This window comes from Melampsora larici-populina (assembly GCF_000204055.1).
Source record: "Melampsora larici-populina 98AG31 unplaced genomic scaffold MELLAscaffold_23, whole genome shotgun sequence".
NCBI lineage: Eukaryota > Fungi > Basidiomycota > Pucciniomycetes > Pucciniales > Melampsoraceae > Melampsora > Melampsora laricis-populina.
In genome coordinates this window covers 1,104,738-1,123,963 of record NW_006768787.1, presented here as the reverse complement: position 1 = coordinate 1,123,963, position 19,226 = coordinate 1,104,738, and the positions used below count along the sequence as shown (strand labels likewise).

General features: G+C 39.6%; 3 protein-coding genes across 3 annotated transcripts; all 3 read left to right on the top strand.

Annotated features, from left to right (window-relative positions):
* Nucleotides 1–1,456: 1,456 nt before the first annotated feature.
* On the top strand, nt 1,457–9,867 carry MELLADRAFT_48761 (uncharacterized protein; the record flags this gene model as incomplete). Its single annotated transcript, XM_007411078.1, has 11 exons — nt 1,457–2,429; nt 2,976–3,159; nt 3,474–4,053; nt 4,144–5,521; nt 5,592–6,138; nt 6,216–7,883; nt 7,955–8,349; nt 8,424–8,753; nt 8,837–8,895; nt 8,982–9,237; nt 9,334–9,867. 11 exons carry the CDS (start codon nt 1,457–1,459, stop codon nt 9,498–9,500), a joined length of 6,537 nt encoding a protein of 2,178 aa, XP_007411140.1.
* A 1,479-nt stretch (nt 9,868–11,346) lies between these two features.
* MELLADRAFT_107481 (uncharacterized protein) lies at nt 11,347–12,505 on the top strand (the record flags this gene model as incomplete). The annotated part of the gene is made up of 8 exons (XM_007411079.1): nt 11,347–11,410; nt 11,481–11,502; nt 11,587–11,608; nt 11,698–11,704; nt 11,784–11,841; nt 11,910–11,985; nt 12,071–12,218; nt 12,342–12,505. The coding sequence occupies 8 exons, from the start codon at nt 11,347–11,349 to the stop codon at nt 12,503–12,505; spliced, it is 561 nt and encodes a 186-aa protein (XP_007411141.1).
* Nucleotides 12,506–15,606: 3,101 nt separating this feature from the next.
* On the top strand, nt 15,607–17,861 carry MELLADRAFT_87907 (uncharacterized protein; the record flags this gene model as incomplete). Its single annotated transcript, XM_007411080.1, has 8 exons — nt 15,607–15,682; nt 15,781–15,898; nt 15,999–16,116; nt 16,190–16,267; nt 16,364–16,443; nt 16,558–16,669; nt 16,748–16,869; nt 16,964–17,861. 8 exons carry the CDS (start codon nt 15,607–15,609, stop codon nt 17,859–17,861), a joined length of 1,602 nt encoding a protein of 533 aa, XP_007411142.1.
* Nucleotides 17,862–19,226: the final 1,365 nt, after the last annotated feature.

The window sequence follows — 19,226 nt, the reverse complement described above, 5'->3', positions numbered from 1 at the left end:
GGATTGCGAAATTCTATGACCTCATAATTGGCTGTTCACGTGGGGGGAGGACCGTTGTGCGCCCATCGAGCTTGGAACGATCGGGCGATCCGAGAATTGCTCATTCCTCTCCGAGCAAACCCGCGAAACAAGGCATAGAACATCACCATCGGCATGTATATGCGAGCCGATGAATAAAAGTCACACTTGTTCCTATTTGCCCCGAAATAGCCCTTGCGACCCTAAAGCGCGAGTGTAGTTGCGTGTGTGAGTGGAACTGCGTGCTCGTCTTGTTATAGCTCCAGACTCGGTCGACCCAATGATCTCATATGTATGCATATAATCATCAAGGCTACCGCATCAACGTACCCAACCTGGGGAATAGAACGTGCTCATCATTTATAGCCCTCAAACCGCGACGGGTAGTCAAGATGGGGTGAGAGAGTCCCCTTCGCCAATCGCTTTCATGTTTCAAATGATTTCATGCCCTCATGCTCCGGAGTTGAGCCAAAGTGATATGATGAAGACTAAAGTTACGTGATGAGTCAATGAGTTATTTGAAGGGGTTCGCTCAATTGCTCCACATTCATATCAAGTTGCTTATCGCTGGTTTTGACTCAATTTCTTTCTTAGTGATTTGTTTCATAAAATTCCATCTTCGGTTTAGAAACCTGCTTATCGGTCGTCATCTTCCCCTGACTTCGTAGAGTTGAAATTTGCTCGATCTGGAACAGACTGGCTTGAGCCGAGGTCGCTCTTACCAAAGTCAGCAGCCCCTTGGGTTTTCACATTAGTTTCAGACCAACTTGCTGGAAAGCTTAAAGTCAGAAACACAGTGCTATCACTAGGACAAAACCCTAAGTAGTCCTAAGCCCTGTGAATAATTTTAATTTTTTGTTAAAAAGTTTGAGTTGAAATCGTCAGATCTTGAAGGACACACGCTTCGACCCAATTCTAGTCACATTTTCTCAATTTTGCTTTGTTGGTGATCAGCAACAAGAGCAGGACAAACGAAGACATTCACCCATCAAAACAGCATACAATCCAATCAGAACTTCAAACCGAGTTACAACAAAGACCAAGTACCTATTTGAATCCGATACTTTCCACATCCTCCATCAAACTTTTCCAAAATATCTCGAAACTGAATCTCAAACAGAATCTCAATCACCAAAAAAATAACTACCCAAACCCTTGTTTCGCTCATCGGACCCAACGCCGTCTAAATCCTTCGCCCTGTTCATTGTAGCATTTTCATTAGATACACCTTATCAGCTCGTTAGTCTCTTTTAATTTTAACTTCATTACCATTCATCATCATCATCATCATCATCGCTAGCTTCCGTTTTTCTTCAGACATCCATTTCCTTCTCGAATCATTTGTTTTCTCTCGGCCCCACCACACACACACAACATCATTTATTAAAAACAACCAAGTCTCAAGCATCAACTTCGATTTATTGAGTCATAGCGAACCATGCCAAAAACTGTTCGTTTTGAACCTACGCTGCCCACTTCGCCCGAGCACGAACATTTGGATCACCATCATGCTGCATTCGAAGAAGCTCTCTCGGTCATTGACGAGCAAGGATACGAATCCACCTCTGAACCTCTAGACGATTCTCAACACGCTGATGAGGTTCTTCGTTCAGAATCTCATTGGGCAGGCGCTCTTCCTGCCGCTCAAGGCCTCTACGACCCCGATCAAGAAAAAGACGCTTGTGGGGTGGGATTCGTCTGTCAAATCAAAGGTCAACCGAGCCACCGGATCGTGAGGGATGCACGCGGCTTGCTCTGCAACATGACCCATCGGGGTGCCACCGGTGCGGATACCCGAGATGGTGACGGTGCCGGACTCATGTGCTCGATTCCTCATGAGTTTTTACTACGAGAGGCTTCACTTCTTGGCTTCAGCTTACCTCCACCTGGTCAGTATGCCGTCGGAAACGTTTTCTTCAAGCCGGATGCGCCCGAGACCTCAGCCGATCAGAAGTCTACATTTGAACGAATTGCCGAATCTCTCAATCTTCGGGTGATTGGATGGCGTGAAGTACCTAGAGATAACTCAATCCTTGGTCCAGCTGCGCTGAGCCGCGAACCTTTGGTACTTCAACCATTTGTGGTCCTTGCCAACCTCGCCAACGGTCAAGAATCGACTTCGGAAGACTCATCCAACTTTGATGAGAAATATTTCGAACGCCAGCTATACGTTTTAAGGAAACACGCCACTCACACCATTACTCTCGCCAATTGGTTCTACATTTGTTCACTTTCCAACAAAGTCATCGTTTACAAAGGTCAACTCAGTCCTCGTCAAGTTTACGATTATTTTCACGACTTGAATCACGCACTCTTTGCTGCTCACTTCTGCATGGTCCATTCTCGATTCTCCACCAACACTTTTCCATCTTGGGATCGTGCACAACCCATGAGATGGGCTGCTCACAATGGTCAGGCTTCCTTTTCTTTTTCCATTCCCATTCCCATTCCTATTCCTATTCCTGCTTCCTATGATCATCATCTCATATCATTGCTCAGCTGTTGAACTAAAGGGTGATTGGCTCACGCATTCTTTATTTGCTCTTATATGCATCAAACACGCCCAATGTCCCTTCTCAACAAATTGCTCCTCAATCCCCCTTCTGATATTCTTTTTCTTCTTGTTTGCCTCGAATTTCGTCAATTGATATCTAATGAATGTTCCTTTTGATTCTTTACTCCTTTTTTCTTTCAATCAATCTTATCTCCTCTGCCTGCTGCATTATTCCTCATTTAAAATGTTCAATCTCCTGGACTTCTTCACCTGTCACCTTTTCGATTTGTTTTTCCTCGACATCTTTGTCTCTGTGCTTTCCCCCCTTTGTTTGATTGATTGTTTCCACGTTTTTGTGCATTTCTTTGAAACAAACCAAAACAACCCACCATCCCACTTCTTCAAATTAAACCAACCAACGCAAATTCTTTATATATATATATATTTACATACATATTCATAGGTGAAATCAACACGGTCCGAGGAAACAAAAACTGGATGAGAGCTCGTGAGGGCAATCTGGCATCAAATCGATTTGGTGATGAATTATCATTGTTGTATCCTATCATTGAAAATGGTGGATCAGATTCCGCTGCATTTGATAACGTTCTCGAACTCCTGGTCGTCAATGGAGTCCTGAGCTTACCGTAAGTCTAATTTCTCATGTCCCACTCGGCCAGGATAGGTGTCTCTAGTTTTCCATTTCTCTTCATCTTCACCCGATCCGTATCATTTCGCAAGCATCCAGCCGCAAGAAAGGTTTGTTTGTGTTGATTTGGAAGGAAGGTTTTCTTGATTGATATATGGTCTTTATCCTCGATCACGTTGAGGGCTGGGTTGCCAAAAGAGACATAGTTCAGATGTGTGATGAAAGAGAACAATGAAAAGAGGTTGCGTGTTTCAAGACGAGAGTTCTAATTCTAGATGTTTTCCTTTCCTGTTTACCAATCACCGAACACAGTGAAGCTATTATGATTCTCGTACCCGAAGCATGGCAAAGCAACGCGGAGATGGACCCAGATAAATTAAGTTTCTATCAATGGGCTGCTTGTGTTATGGAACCTTGGGATGGTCCAGCTCTTTTCGCATTCTCTGATGGAAGATACTGTGGTGCGAATTTGGATCGAAATGGATTAAGACCTTGTAGATGGGTAACTACGGATGATGATATCATGATTTGTGCTTCTGAAGTTGGCGCTATTCCTATCGATCCTGCTCGAATTAATCGTAAAGGACGACTTCAACCTGGTCGAATGCTATTAGTTGATACAGTTGAAGGTAGAATTGTTGATGATAAAGAACTAAAACGCGTAACGGCTTCTAAACGTCCATTTAAACAATGGGTCGAATCTCAAATGCTCAGGTTACCTGATATCATCGCTCGTCAAGGTGAAGCCAATCTCACTGGAACTTCAATTGTGCTTGACTCTACTAGAATCTCCGAAGACCCCCGTCTACTCGCGTTTGGGTACACATTTGAACAATTGGACCTTTTGATGAGGCCGATGGTTTCGGACGGTAAAGAAGCCTTAGGATCGATGGTCAGTTTTCAAAAATGACTTATACCCGAGACATTTATTGCTAGAACTGAACCACAACGTCTTCTTGCGACATTTCACTCTGATCCATAGGGTAACGATGCTCCACTCGCATGTATGGCCCTCCAACCTCGATTGATCTACGATTATTTCCGTCAATTATTCGCCCAAGTCACCAATCCTCCAATTGATCCAATCCGAGAATCGATTGTGATGTCATTGGAGTGTTATGTTGGTGCTGAGGGTAATCTTCTGGCTCTTGAAGAATCCCAAGCTGGTCGACTCGCTTTACCTAGTCCAATTCTCAGTGTTGAGGAATTACACGCACTCGTCAATTTGAACTCGGTCTTCCCCACCTGGTCCGCTTCGGTAATTGATATCACGTTTGACAAGAAAGAAGGTCTGCCTGGCTATCAACGTACACTTGATCAAATTTGCGAAAAGGTTTCAGAGGCAGTTCGTGCCAACTGTCGCATCATCGTCTTGTCTGATCGCACAGTGGGCGCCGATCGAATTGCTGTTTCGGCTTTGGCTGCCACTGGAGCAGTTCACCATCACTTGCTTCGTACCAAGGATCGAACAAAGGTGGCTTTGTTGGTCGAAACTGGAGAAGCGCGAGAAGTTCATCACATGTGTGTGTTGCTTGGTTATGGAGCTGATGGCATTTGTCCTTACCTCGTCATGGAAGCTATTCTCAAATTAAGCCGAGAGGGGCTTGTCAAAGCTGATCTCACCCCACAACAGCTAATGGATAACTATCGTCACGCAACTGATAATGGTATCTTGAAGGTGATGTCCAAGATGGGTATCTCTACTCTTCAAAGTTACAAAGGCGCCCAGATCTTCGAAGCTCTTGGACTCCACGAAACTGTCATCCAGCGTTGTTTTGTCGGTACTGCAAGTAGGATCCAAGGTACTACTTTCGAGCTATTAGCCATGGACGCCTTTGAATACCATGAACGTGGTTATCCTTCTCGCGAGACTATCCTCCCACCCGGACTACCGGAGTCTGGTGAGTACCACTGGAGAGACGGAGGCGAGGCTCACATCAACGACCCCGCATCAATTGCCAACCTTCAAGATGCAGTACGTTCGAAAAACCAATCGGCCTACGACGCGTACAGTTTGAATGCTCGTAAACAGGTGGAAGCAGTAACCTTGCGAGGTTTGATTGATTTTGATTTCCCGGCTGCTGAACCAATTCCGATCGATGAAGTTGAACCTTGGCATGAAATCGTTCGACGATTCTGTACGGGTGCAATGTCCTACGGTTCCATCTCTATGGAGGCTCACAGTGCATTAGCAGTGGCTATGAACCGATTAGGTGGCAAGTCTAATACCGGAGAAGGTGGAGAAGATGCTGAACGATCCAAGGTCATGGCTAATGGCGATACGATGCGATCAGCCATCAAACAAGTTGCTTCAGGTCGATTTGGTGTGACGTCAAACTACCTGGCTGATAGTGATGAACGTGGGTCTCAATCTTTGTTTTCGTTCAAAACTTCATTTTGGAGCTGACGTGAATTTGTGTAATATGTTAGTACAAATCAAAATGGCACAGGGAGCCAAACCTGGAGAAGGAGGAGAATTACCAGGTCACAAAGTTTCCGAATCGATTGCCAAAACTCGTCATTCGACTGCCGGAGTTGGTCTTATTTCACCACCACCCCATCACGATATTTATTCCATTGAAGATCTCAAACAATTGATTTACGATTTAAAATGCGCTAATCCAAGAGCTCGAGTTTCGGTGAAATTGGTATCCGAAGTCGGAGTTGGTATTGTTGCATCTGGTGTAGCCAAAGCTAAAGCTGATCATATCCTGATTTCAGGTCATGATGGTGGTACTGGTGCTTCACGTTGGACTGGGATCAAATATGCCGGTTTACCTTGGGAATTAGGTTTAGCAGAAACACATCAAACTTTGGTGTTGAATGATTTAAGAGGAAGAGTTTGTTTACAAACCGATGGTCAAATTCGTACCGGACGTGATGTTGCGATTGCTGCTTTGTTGGGAGCTGAAGAGTTCGGATTCGCCACCACACCTTTGATTGCGATGGGTTGTATCATGATGCGACGATGTCATCAGTAAGTTAGAATTTTTTGTTTTAGCTTTATCAGATGATGAGCCCATGATCTGATCTTTCAATCTTTGACGTCTAAAGAAACACGTGTCCTGTCGGGGTAGCAACTCAAGATCCAGTCCTTCGAGCTAAATTCACCGGTCAACCAGAACATGTGATCAACTTCTTTTATTACGTTGCTGAGGAGTTGAGGTCATACATGGCTAAACTTGGTTTTAGGACTTTGAATGAGATGGTTGGACATGCTGAGTTATTAAAGGTTAATGAATCACTCCGAAACCCTAAGACGGCTCATCTCGATCTCAGCGCTGTACTCAAACCGGCATGGAAGATGCGTCCAGGAGCAGCGACATACAAGTCCAAGAACCAAGATCATCGTCTCTACGTGCGACTAGATAACAAGTTCATCGATGAGGCCGAACCAGCTTTACTCAAAGGCTTGCCTGTCCGAATTGAGGCTGAGGTGACCAACACCGATCGTGCACTCGGAACCACCCTAGCTCATCGAGTTTCAAAGGCTTACGGTGAGAAGGGACTACCGAAAGATACGATTCATGTCAACCTACGTGGATCGGCTGGTCAATCCTTTGGTGCCTTCCTTGCGCCGGGTATCACCCTCGAACTTGAAGGTGACTCGAACGATTACGTTGGTAAAGGTTTATCGGGTGGTAGGCTGATTGTCTACCCGCCCAAACAATCTCCTTTCAAGGCTGAAGAAAATGTTATTGTCGGTAACGTGTGTCTGTACGGTGCTACATCTGGTGAGGCCTACTTACGTGGTATCGCAGCTGAACGATTCGCGGTCCGAAACTCTGGTGCAATCACAGTAGTTGAAGGTGTAGGCGATCATGGATGTGAGTACATGACGGGTGGAAGGGTAGTAGTACTTGGTAGTACAGGTCGTAACTTTGCAGCAGGAATGAGTGGAGGAATTGCTTACGTACTTGATATGGCTCAAGATTTCAAATCAAAAGTTAATTTGGAGATGGTAGAACTTGGTACGGTGAATGAAACTAGTGAAATCGCTGCACTTCGAGGAATGATTGAAGATCATCAACATTGGACTGGTTCAGAACAAGCACGCAAGGTCTTGAACAACTTCAATACCATCTTACCTCGCTTTGTACGTGTGATGCCATTGGATTACAAGGCCGTTTTAGAAAAAGGTTTGAAGGAGGCGATGGAAAGTGATCCGAAGAAAGATCAACCTGGATTTGATATCAAAGGGGATGCATACAATCCAACGGAAGACAAAGCAAAGTCGAATGTCACGGGACATCAAGAGGTACCATCTGCCAAACCGGTTGGTGAAGAGCCTGCTGTGATTGATCTTGAAGATTCAATGGTGGATGCTGAAACGGCCGGTCGAAGGGTAGAGGCACTAGACAAGACTCGAGGATTCATGAAGTACAAGAGGTTAAATGAGGCTTACAGGAACCCACGTGCAAGAACGAAAGATTGGGCCGAACTTTCAAATCGATTAACTGAAAATGAATTGAAAGTCCAATCTGCACGTTGTATGGATTGTGGTGTACCTTTTTGTCAATCAGACTCTGGTTGTCCGATCTCCAATGTGATTCCGAAATGGAACGATTTAGTCTTTAAAGGTCAATGGCTTGAAGCTCTCAATCGACTTTTGATGACCAACAATTTCCCTGAATTCACTGGTCGAGTTTGCCCAGCACCTTGTGAGGGTGCTTGTGTGCTCGGAATCAATGAAGCTCCGGTCGGAATCAAGAGCATTGAATGGTAAGTGATTCTTCCATACGATATATCTTCTAACAGAAATCAGAATACTAATATGTTTTTCTATCTCATAGTGCCATCATTGATAAAGGTTTCGAGATGGGCTGGATGGTTCCACGACCTCCCAAGGAGCGAACTGGAAAGACAGTAGCCATCATCGGATCAGGACCAGCAGGACTCGCTTGTGCTGATCAGCTAAACCGAGCCGGACACTTAGTGACTGTTTATGACAGAAATGATCGACACGGTGGTCTATTAATGTATGGGATCCCGAACATGAAACTTGACAAGCGAGTCGTTCAACGTCGATTAGATTTGATGAGAGATGAAGGAATCAAGTTTGTGGCTAACGCAAATGTGGGTGTCAACATGGATGTAAAGGAGATCAGGGCAGCAAATGATGCACTTGTAGTCGCAACAGGTGCAACATGGCCTCGTAATCTCAATTTACCTAACCGGGACTTGAACGGTGAGTAAAATTCTTTTCTCAATTCCAAGCATTCATGAATTGTATGAATCTGATTTTGATGGTTTGATGAACAGGTATTCACTTCGCAATGGAATTCTTACAGTTGAACACGAGTTCATTATTAGATTCAAATCTTGAGAATGGCAAATACATCTCAGCCAAAGGCAAGAATGTGATTGTGATTGGAGGAGGAGATACAGGAAATGATTGTATCGGAACTTCATTGAGACATGGAGCTAAATCAGTGACGAATTTTGAACTATTACCTCAACCACCTGCTACTAGAGCCAATGATAACCCTTGGCCTCAATGGCCTAAAGTCTTTAGAGTTGATTATGGTCATTCTGAAGTGGAGAATTTCTTTGGAAAAGATCCTAGGCTTTATTGTATTGCTACTAAAGAATGTAAGTGTGGTTTTTTTAGTTATGTTTTAAAAGGTTTTTTTGTATTTACGTTTGGATTTCTTCTGATCGTTTGTGACAATTAGTTGTTTCTGATGATGAAGGTAACCTGAAAGGTTTGAATACGGTCCGAGTTGAATGGACTGTACGTTTTTTCCCTTTTGTTCTCTTGAGAAAACGAATTGATACTGATGAAGAAAATATTCTTTTACACATTTTGCCCCATAATAGAAAGATTCGAACAACCAATGGAAGATGAAAGAAGTCGAAGGTTCTCAAGAATTCTTTGAATGTGAATTATGTTTATTAGCATTAGGATTTGAAGGAGTTGAAAGTGATTTAGTAGAAGCTTTAGAGGTCGATGTAGAAAAGAGATTGAAGAGAGTAGTGACCAAATCAGGAGCAAATGGAAGAACTGGATATTCTACTAGTGTTGAAGGTGTCTTTGCTGCTGGTGATTGTAGAAGAGGTCAAAGTTTGATAGTTTGTAAGTGAACTTGAGTTTTTATCTTTCTTAACGGTAGGCGATGATAACATGTACTGACTTGAGTATTCTTCATCGTAATGTTTGATGATCATCTAGGGGGTATCCAAGAAGGTCGAGCAGCTGCTGTAGAAATTGATAATTATCTCATGAAGAATAAGGCTTCCAGATTACCGATGACTGGTAGTATTAAACTTCGAGACCTTAGTCGATGTGCTGGATCAAAAACCAATGACCAATCCATCGATCCTGTAGTAATTCGATAAATTGTTGAATCAAGGAAGCTGAAAGATTTGAATGTATATCGATTCCCATTTTCGAAGAATGATGTTTGTGTAGATAGTTTATCAACTTTGATTTTTGAATGATGGGTTTCTTTTGTGGTAGTTCTTGATCCACATTGGGTGGGGAAAAAAGGATGAAAAGGTTTTGATAGATAGATAGATGGATGGATGGATGGATGTAGAACTTTATCAAAAAGCGTTTCATTTCTTTTTTTTCGTTTTGATTGAAGGTTTTAGATAATTATGGATTCCTTTAGTTTACCATACAAATTATCTTTTTTGCTTCTTTAATATATACCACTTCCCTATAGAAATTCATGATTGAAAAGAAATTGTTTTAAATCTTGTTCGTTTTTGATTCTTGATGAGATTTGAGTTTGAGATTCATAATTCTGTAGGTTTATCTTCACAAAATATCATCTTTTTCGTTTTGAGATTATTTCTGTGGATAATTTGTTTTTCAATTTAAAACTTGGCAAAAGCAATGGGTGGTCCACCTCATTGCTTGTTCATACTCAAGGTTCATAGGACTTGCTCGGGGTTTTGGAGGTACCAGAAGTGATAGTCAATCTGAGTTGAATGGAGCAAGAGATATGAGTATAGTGTGAAGGAAATGAAAACCAGGAATCCCTCTAAGAGTATCATCTTGGAGAGATAAAAGAGGATAAAAGCGTGTCACGATGTATGGTGACCTTCACACCGAAGAAAAGAAAACGTGGACAACTTACCGAATCAGCCCATCAACAAACACAGCCAACGTTTGATGTAGCTCAAAGGATGCTTCTACTTGTAAGATGTGTAGGCACAGCAAGTGCATATATGGCTGAGCAGTTGGCAGAAAATCCTTGGTGTGCACACGTAAAAGAGGAAAAGAAGACACTCTCCACCAAGAGGAGCCTGTGCCTTCAGGCCATAAGGCAGACCTTGGGTGCCTCATGCTGAGACATGGGGATTACTTGTTTGAATAACAGATGTCAGAGCATTGAGGGACTTGATCAAGTTAGAAAAAACACTGATGATGAACACAAACACTAATAAAAAAGTGACCAGAAAGGATACATAGAAGTTTGAGAGACAATCTAAATAAAGAATAAGATACATACAACTATTCAAGATCTTGTTTACCTGGGAGCAAAGGATGAGACGAGTGCGAAAGAAGCATGTAATTTCTACACGCTCAATGGGCCGATGCTATGAATTGCTTTGATTTGGCAATTGTGAATCCTCAAAGATGAATGACCTATTCATTTTAGGGTATGATGTTGGGGCATAAGAAGGCAAGTGAATCCTAAGACAGCATACACCCCGGCAAGTTGCTTTGGAACATCTTGGATTCAAAGACATGATTAAAATTACGGGAATATTTTCCAAGCATTGATGTTTTTCGGATTGTGGATTACACTGATGTATTCAAAGGATTAGTGTCTTAAGCAAAACTTGACCATCATTTTACAAAACTCATTAGATTTCCATTAATGGTAAAATTAAATCAGCATCTCTTTGGGGGATTCATTGTACCCATTGAATTCCTGAAACGAGGGAATTACATACATATTTTGATGGGGCCCAGGGGGAATGGAAGCTTCTGCTTTGAAAGAGTTTTACAACAAATTGAATGATAAGAGAGACAACTACATACAAATGATAAAGAACCTGATACGAGGTTTGCTGATAAAGTAGATGTAATTGATGAAGGAGAAGTTTCAGAAAGAGACATGAGTTGAGATGTCACATGAAGTTTGAAATCTCCTTCAAATCAAATTCTGGACTGTTCACTCGGAATTTTCAAAATAATAGGTATCAAGTTCTCAACTGCAACTACTTCCCTATGGCAAACTTGTTTCGTTCCCTGCAACGTTATTTAGGTGTTGGAAAGGAGAAATACTTCGTAGGTGAGTTCTTTCATTTGACTCTTTTTTGTTGAGAAGCAGACTGACCAAAACTTCGATTACAATTTGATAGGTCATGATTTGGCTGGTAATCGGTTTGTTCATCAACATCGTCCTTTATTCGTCGATTAGCTCTCCTTCTTCACAACATTAATGTTGATTAAACGGAATTTCGTCAGATACTACCAGCAGCCTAGTCCAGTACGTGCCTAGTCTCTTTTGGACTCAAAGGAAGACTTTGCAGGGCTCATTATCAACTTACATTTTTTATCGATGGATCATATGATTAGGTTGGCGGTGAGTGATCTAATCACCAGGTGCGGGGTATCGACTCCCTATGTTGGGCTCATTGACTTATCATTGAGTTTCTGCACAGGTCCATCACGACCTAAGCGAAGGGTAGAATTCAAAGCTATCGGAGACGATCACACTTTGTAGGTTATTTGATCATTCAAGAGTCATGTTCAAAGTGATCGATTGAAGATGATATGGACATTTATAGGTATCATCCAAATCGACTACCACCTCAATGGGCAGCATGGCTATCATTTACTCGATCTGTTGAACCAACAATCCAAGTTAATCATTTTTCTCGGGCTTTTCAATTGTAAAATTCTTATAATTCATACACAAGATAACCTAACGTTATCTTTGATATTATAGGAACTTGAAGCTGATTATCTCAGACAACAGATTTTATTTCAAAAGGTTAATCAAATTGAAGCAAATCAAAATCAGAGCCGAAATCAAGAAGCTCTTCCTGATATCAATCAATCATCCGATCTCGAGTTGACCACAAACTCTGCACAATGTTAGTCTTCTTTCAAAAACTAAACATTATGAGATATACAAATTTTATCAAGATCTAATCTTTTATGACTTTTTTCTTCTTTGGTTCAAAATTAACTTTTTTTTGAAAACAAATAAATAATAGCTAATACAATGAATGATCAACAAGAAAGAGTTAGAAAATGGAATGTCATGAATCAATCACCATTAGAAGCTTTTATGCCAAGCCCATCAAATCCAGATGATCAATGGACACCCCAATCCTGGAATCCTACTTCAAATTCACGTAAAGATGAAAACCATCCTTAAGGTTTGTCAATCTTGATGAATCATATGTGAAAATGGTGATGAATCAAGAAGACTTGTCTTGTGTAAAAGATTGGGCACTGCTATAGTTAAAATGATCACATATGGAGATTTAATTGTTCAAATTGATAATTATTTCTAACTCATGATGGGAAAAAGAGAGAATTTGTGTATATGGAAAAGACATCAAACTCAAAGATAGTGAAGTGGCTCTCAAAGTAGACCCAGTAGACCCAGTTGCCTTTTGGTGGTATATTTGTGCATCAGCTTGACATTTGTTTCATGCTCACGTCCAAAGCCGCAAAGCCCCCTGGTGCCATAGCAGGGCTCAAGGGAAGGGCAAGAGCTTAGGCCATGCCCTGGGCCTTCCGTGGCCTTTGCAGGATGCAGACAAGGATACTACATATATACCTAGACATAATTATACAGGGTGAGTTCTTGATCATTTTGACATCAATGACTTTCAATTACTACTTTCTATTTGATGCTTAAAGGGCAAGTTCTTCATTTCATTTTGTCTATCAATCCGTCAAGAACTTTCAACTTACTGATTTTTATTTGATGTTTAAAAGGGTCTACTTATAAGATCTTTGATTTTCCATTCCTTCACAAGAGAACTTTGTTTTTCTGTTGAGATCCATTTTTTCAGGCATGAAAGAACTCTGAAAGCCCATAGCTTGCGTGTGGATTTGACAAATGGTCAGAACATATTGCCTGCTCATGTTTGGTATGATGCTCTATGAAATCAGGACCTAGTTGATGAATGTGGGCTATCAAGACTCTGAATTCCTGGCCCTTGTGATGTTGAAAATATTTCAATGTGATAAAATTGTAGTACATTTTCCAGTCTACATATCTTACACTCTGAACAGTTGTGTAATCCCAAGATGCCTGCCAAAAACTAGTGAGTTTTCCACAACTTGGCCTTGTAGAGAATGAAGCTTACATAATCACTCCAAATGGTGGTAAATATTTTTTTCATCTTGGTCATTCTAGCAGAATAGAAAATATTATGCTTACAATATCATAATTCTATCTTGCAGAAGATTATTTTGTCAAGACTTCTAAACAAAGATGATTACTGGCAATTGTTTCAGAAGATCTTTTATCAGCATAAAGACATGCAAGAGAAGAACTGAAACTAGAGAGAAGAAAGCTTTACTCAATGGTTGTCAATTAGGATTGAAAGTTGTTGCAGATTTGGTATATGTGGATATGAACATGATGCACAAGTAATTTATGGAGATACAAATTCTGTAATGGTTTGATTTGGTTGTAAGGAGCTTGCAAAATCCATGAAATCAGGTATTGCTCAACTTGAGCCAAATCCAAAAACAATTTGAAAATGTTCTTGAATGCTCTGATGGGGAAGAGTTGGATTTGTGTTGTCTGGCATGGCTAATATCATCAGTCCCAGAGGATGGTGGCATTGGTGGTGTCATTTATAGGGTGTATAAATTCTTGAACCTTGACATGTTGGGTTGTAAGTCACTCTTGCTGATCAACATCTACACAACGTCTTACTGTGGTGCCATGGTAAGGCCCTTGCTAGAAGGGACCTTACCATGGCAAGCCACACCGGGTGTAGGCCATGGCCCTGGGCCAAAAAAAAGGCACCTAGTATGAGTGTGACATTTGTTGACAGCTCCCAGCCAAAAAGCCAACTGGTTCAATTGGGTTTTTAGAAACCAGGTCTACTTTGAGAGCCACTAAAGATTAATATGATTGAATGTGTATGATACAGAACCCCATCATTCAAGTCTTTTTGAGTTTTTTTCATCTGAAGACTATGTACAAGAATCTGGTGTCCCCCTATGGCGGTGTCTGATCTGACCTGGTTTTTGGTTTTTGGGCTCTACACTACACACCACTCATTCTGTCAAGATCCCAAGCACTGGAAAAGATGCGCATGGGTTGGGGCTATCTTCTGAACATAGTTGCAGGTCCGCTGCTTGGCTCACTGCGGCGTAAAACACAAAGACACAAAATGTTTCTAAAATCCAACCATTGGAGTTTGACTGTTACATCAGGAGATCTCAGGAAGCAGTAGTTTTAGAGGGGTGAAAGTTAGTTTATTCTTAGACACATCTTTTGCACGACTTTAGCTATCATAAACCCACAGTGTAGTGCATCCATGACCCATAAACATTGACAAAAAAAATTGTCAGATTTTTAGAACAGACACATCCATAGGGGAAAGCCAGAGTCCTGGAAAGATGTCTGGTGTTTTCTGAGAGCTTGTCAATATCTTGAAGATCAGTTGAGAAAAGATATGCCTGATGATTATGCATGAACAGAATGAGCTTTGAGAAAGATGGTTGAAAGTTCTACCTAACAAAAATGATACATCTATCTTAAGTTAAGGTGTGTGTGATTGACTTGGTATACATACACCTAAGCTTCTTTTAAGTCCTGTATGGACGTCGACCTAAGTCCGACGCCAACCCGAGCCGGTCCACTGGTTTCAAGCGGGACCCGACTTGTTCGAGTCGGCATAAAGTCTTTCAAAAACTCTCCATTTTTGCAAGACGCGTCCTCATCATATCCTCATCGGCATCCTAGCTTATCAAGTCAACGATCCAAAAGAAAAGGAAACAGAGCAATGATAAATGATTCAATCGATTCGATAAACTCAACTTCAAATCAAAGTTCAACAGAAAAATTCACCCAAAGATTACCATCACAAACCAACTTAATCTCAATAGAATGTCCAATAAGCATTCCACCAAATCAATCAATCAAAACATCACATTCAAGAATAATTGAAAAATTAGGAGGTCAAAAATCATTGAATCAAAAACTTGAACTCAAGAATCCAAATCATCCAATCGAATTACAATTAGGTTCTACCAAATTATCATCTACTTTGTTACATCCAATCCCGGGTGAATGGATCTCAACTAATAATATCTTGATCAAAATCATTAAACGGAAGAGAAAAAGTAAAATTGGAAATGAAATTGAGCGGGTTTATAAGATTGAAGCGGTTGGTATGATTTCTGATACTGTTAGGTTTAGACGTAGGTTCTTTTCTTATTGTTTTGACGCGGTCCAATAACTAAAAGAATCCAAAGCAAATTGATGTTGATTTGTTTTGCAAAGATATGTCCGATTTTCAATATATACCTGATCCCCAACATCCAATTAGTAAATTATCTCAAGATATGAAAAATTTAAATCGTAAGTTTTCATTCTAAACCTTCAATTTCCTTCCAAGAACATCATCAACATATTGAAAGCACTCTTTTTGATTTTTTCTATTGGTAACCTTTTTTTAGCTGAAGGTGTATTAAAGTTTAGATTCGCAAATGAAACAGAAGACTACTCAACTTCAGATAAAATTGGATTGTTTCCTCCTCCAATCTTTAGTAGATATATGATCCCATCACTATACCAGTTCAGTGTTCTTTCTCTCTCTCTCTCCAATTCGGGTTTTTTATTCACCTAATCAATCATCATTAACCTTGATTCTCATCGATTTTGTTTTTTTGATTAGATATAAAGCTCATGTAGGATCAGTCTTATCAGAAAAGAATGGTAAACCAGAAAGATTAATCAACAAATCTAGATATATTTGTTCTACACCTCAAGCTATTACATTTGAAAATCCTAATGTCAGAGACCCACTGGGTTTTCTTTCCTTGAATTCTTTGATGAAAGATTTAATCTTTTTTTCTTTTTCTTTAGGTACCTCAAGGTCCACTTCCTGAACATTTGAAAATGAAGAAACCTACACTTGAAGCTCTTTATCAAAAGGCTTTGAGAGTAAGTCTACTTTCAATCGAATTTGAACATGCTTAGGATAAAATTGGTTCATTGAACTGATTTTTTGTTCTGCGGGGTTTGGGTTTTTCTGTTTAGTTATTTGAAGAAAGACCAGTTTGGAGTAGACCAGCATTTCAAAATCAACTTACAATATCAGAATGTCGAGCCTTGAGACAGTTAGTAATTCTTCCGAACATCTTACTTGAAATATAGACTAAAAGTAACCAAAAATACTCATTAATCCAACTGTTTTTTCTTTTTCGAAAACTTCAAACAAATCAAATGATCAGTGATAAACATCTTTTAGCTTATACTTGTTATATGTTTGCGGATGGAGCTTTTAGAGATTTATTAGTCAAATTTGGTTATGATCCTCGTGTAGATCCAAATGCAAGATTGCAAGTCACCTTCTCTTATTATCATCTATAAAGAAACTTTATGATTAACATTTAACGTTTTTAACTTTGATTTAGTTATCAGAGGATTTCGATTAGGAATTTAGACAATAAGAAATTATCTGAGAAATTTACATTTAAATTGATGAGACATCCATTTTCCAAACAAAATGAACGCGAAGAAGGAGAAAAAGATGTGATTAATAGGTGCGAGGTTTTATATTTCTTTCGATATGATTTTGATGAATAACAAAACTAATCAAGTTCCTTGGGTGTGTATCTACTGATTCGAAAATCAAAGGAAGACTCATATCTTTGATGGAATTGAATTAAATCATAGTGTAGGAACATATCAATTAATAGATATCAAAGATCCATTATTAAAACGATTAATTGAATCAACAAAAGGATTACAAACGAAATGCAGAATAAGAAATGGATGGTACACATCTAATGCAATTGAACAAATCCGATCGATTCTAAGACGAAAGTTTTTTAATTTATTAAATGAAGGAGATCCAAGCATAAGCAAAGGGAAGAAAAGATTAGTAGATTTAGATTTTGTTGATTTATTAGAAATTGATGTAGGGATTGATTCGATCGAAGTATTGAAGAAACCTAAATCGGTGGGTGAGATGAAGTATGGTGGTAAGAATGTTAAGTTTGACGGTAAGATTGGGAAAGTGATTTTAGATGATGATGATGATGATGATGAATTACAAGAAGATAGAGAAGATGGAAGTAATAGGGGAACTAAAATTGGATACAAGCCATTTAAATCTAAACCTAAGAATAGGATCAAAGCAAGGGTTAATACTGGTTTGAGTGATGGAGGATTAGAAATGCACGAAGAAATGGAAAAGATGGGCTCTGAGATGGAGATTGATGATGAAAGTCAGATGGTTCAAGGGTCTTCAAGTACGAACAAAATTATTCTTGATCAAGATGAAGATGTAGATGAAGATGATAGAGTAGAAACGTTGATGAAACACATTTCTGTAGATGATGATGATGAAGAGGATGAAGATGATGAAGATGGAATGTATGATGATGATGATGATGATGATGATGATGAAAGTAATTTGACTGAACTTGAAGAAGAAGAAGAAGAAGAAGAAGAAGAAGAAGAAGAAGAAGAAGAAATGATAGAAGAAGAAGAGAATGAAGAAGATGAAAGTTTTGAATCTGAAGAAGATTGAAATCATAACTGATCATGAGTTGTGAGGATTTGTTTGTGTTTTCTTATTGGATATTTGATTGTTAATATCAAAAACTAAAATTAGTTTGAGGTATGTATATATGCATTGAATAAGTAAAATGAAATTAACCTAATGGGATACTTGGATAGTTTAATGATCTACAGCATGATTTAAAAGTACATATAAAAAAATTGGGATTGATCTCCACCTGCATATACAAAACAGTGTACCACAACAGATTCTTATTTTTCTTGAATGAGATTGATTCATATCCTAATGTATTTGTAGATAATCTATAGAAACTTTGAAACTCAATTATTATATCTTTCTGAAAACTAACCAATTCTCTTGATCTACTCACAATTCATCAGAGAGTTTCTGCACAATCCTTGCACACAGAAAGCAACATGAAGCGGGTACTCCAAGATTTAGAACAGAGTAAAGCTGTGTAATATTCTTTGGAAGTTGATTATAGTCTTTTCACATCTGACTTAACTCACTCTTTTTACAAAGAGATTTATTTGGGTTTTTTGATCAATTATTCTAATAGTAGTAAAATCTTCTTTCACTCTGCTAAATCATGGAATCAATTCCATGAGGCACTTGAAAGCAATTTTTCTATTGACAAGGCAAGTGGAGTCAAATTTGGGTGATATGGATCAGTAACTTGGTAACAGAATATTAGAAAGAGAAACAGTATGTCACTGTGTGTGAATGAAAACTAAGATCTACCTGGGTGAAAGCCAAGGGTGGGAGTAATTCCACACTGATAAGCCACGGCTAACAGTAAGAAGATCATTTGGGGTGGCAGTGGAAATGGATGTCACTGTCTTCTTCAAATTGAAAGAGAGCTTGGAAGCAACTAAAGAATACCTAACTGTAGAAGAAAAAAAAATTACATATAGACAAGGATAAAGAAGAAGAAATACATGTACAGCTTTTCAAGAAATGAATCTCCTGTCCCAATTCTTTCAATTTTGGTTTTCTTGAAGGCTGACATCAAATTAGAGCAAACACAGCCCTGTATCAGTTGAAGGAGTAAGCCAACTGAACAAGAAGCTCCCAATAAAGCACTGTATTGCATGTATCTTGGCTTGAGTCTCTGTGAAACATTGACCAAAACAAAAAAGATTCTTTTCCAAGCAGGACACCAATTTCTTGAATAGCTGTAAGATAAAGAAAATAATTGACAAAGTTTCTTGATGCTTCAACAGATCTCATTCAAACTACATAGTTGAATTGGCATGTGTCAACATGAGGGACTTACCCTCAAGGTCCATTTTTTTGGCCTGAAGGCATAAGCTGTTTTTGGTGGAGATTAGGTTCTCACTTTCCTCTTTTCTGTGAGTACACCAAGGGTTTCCT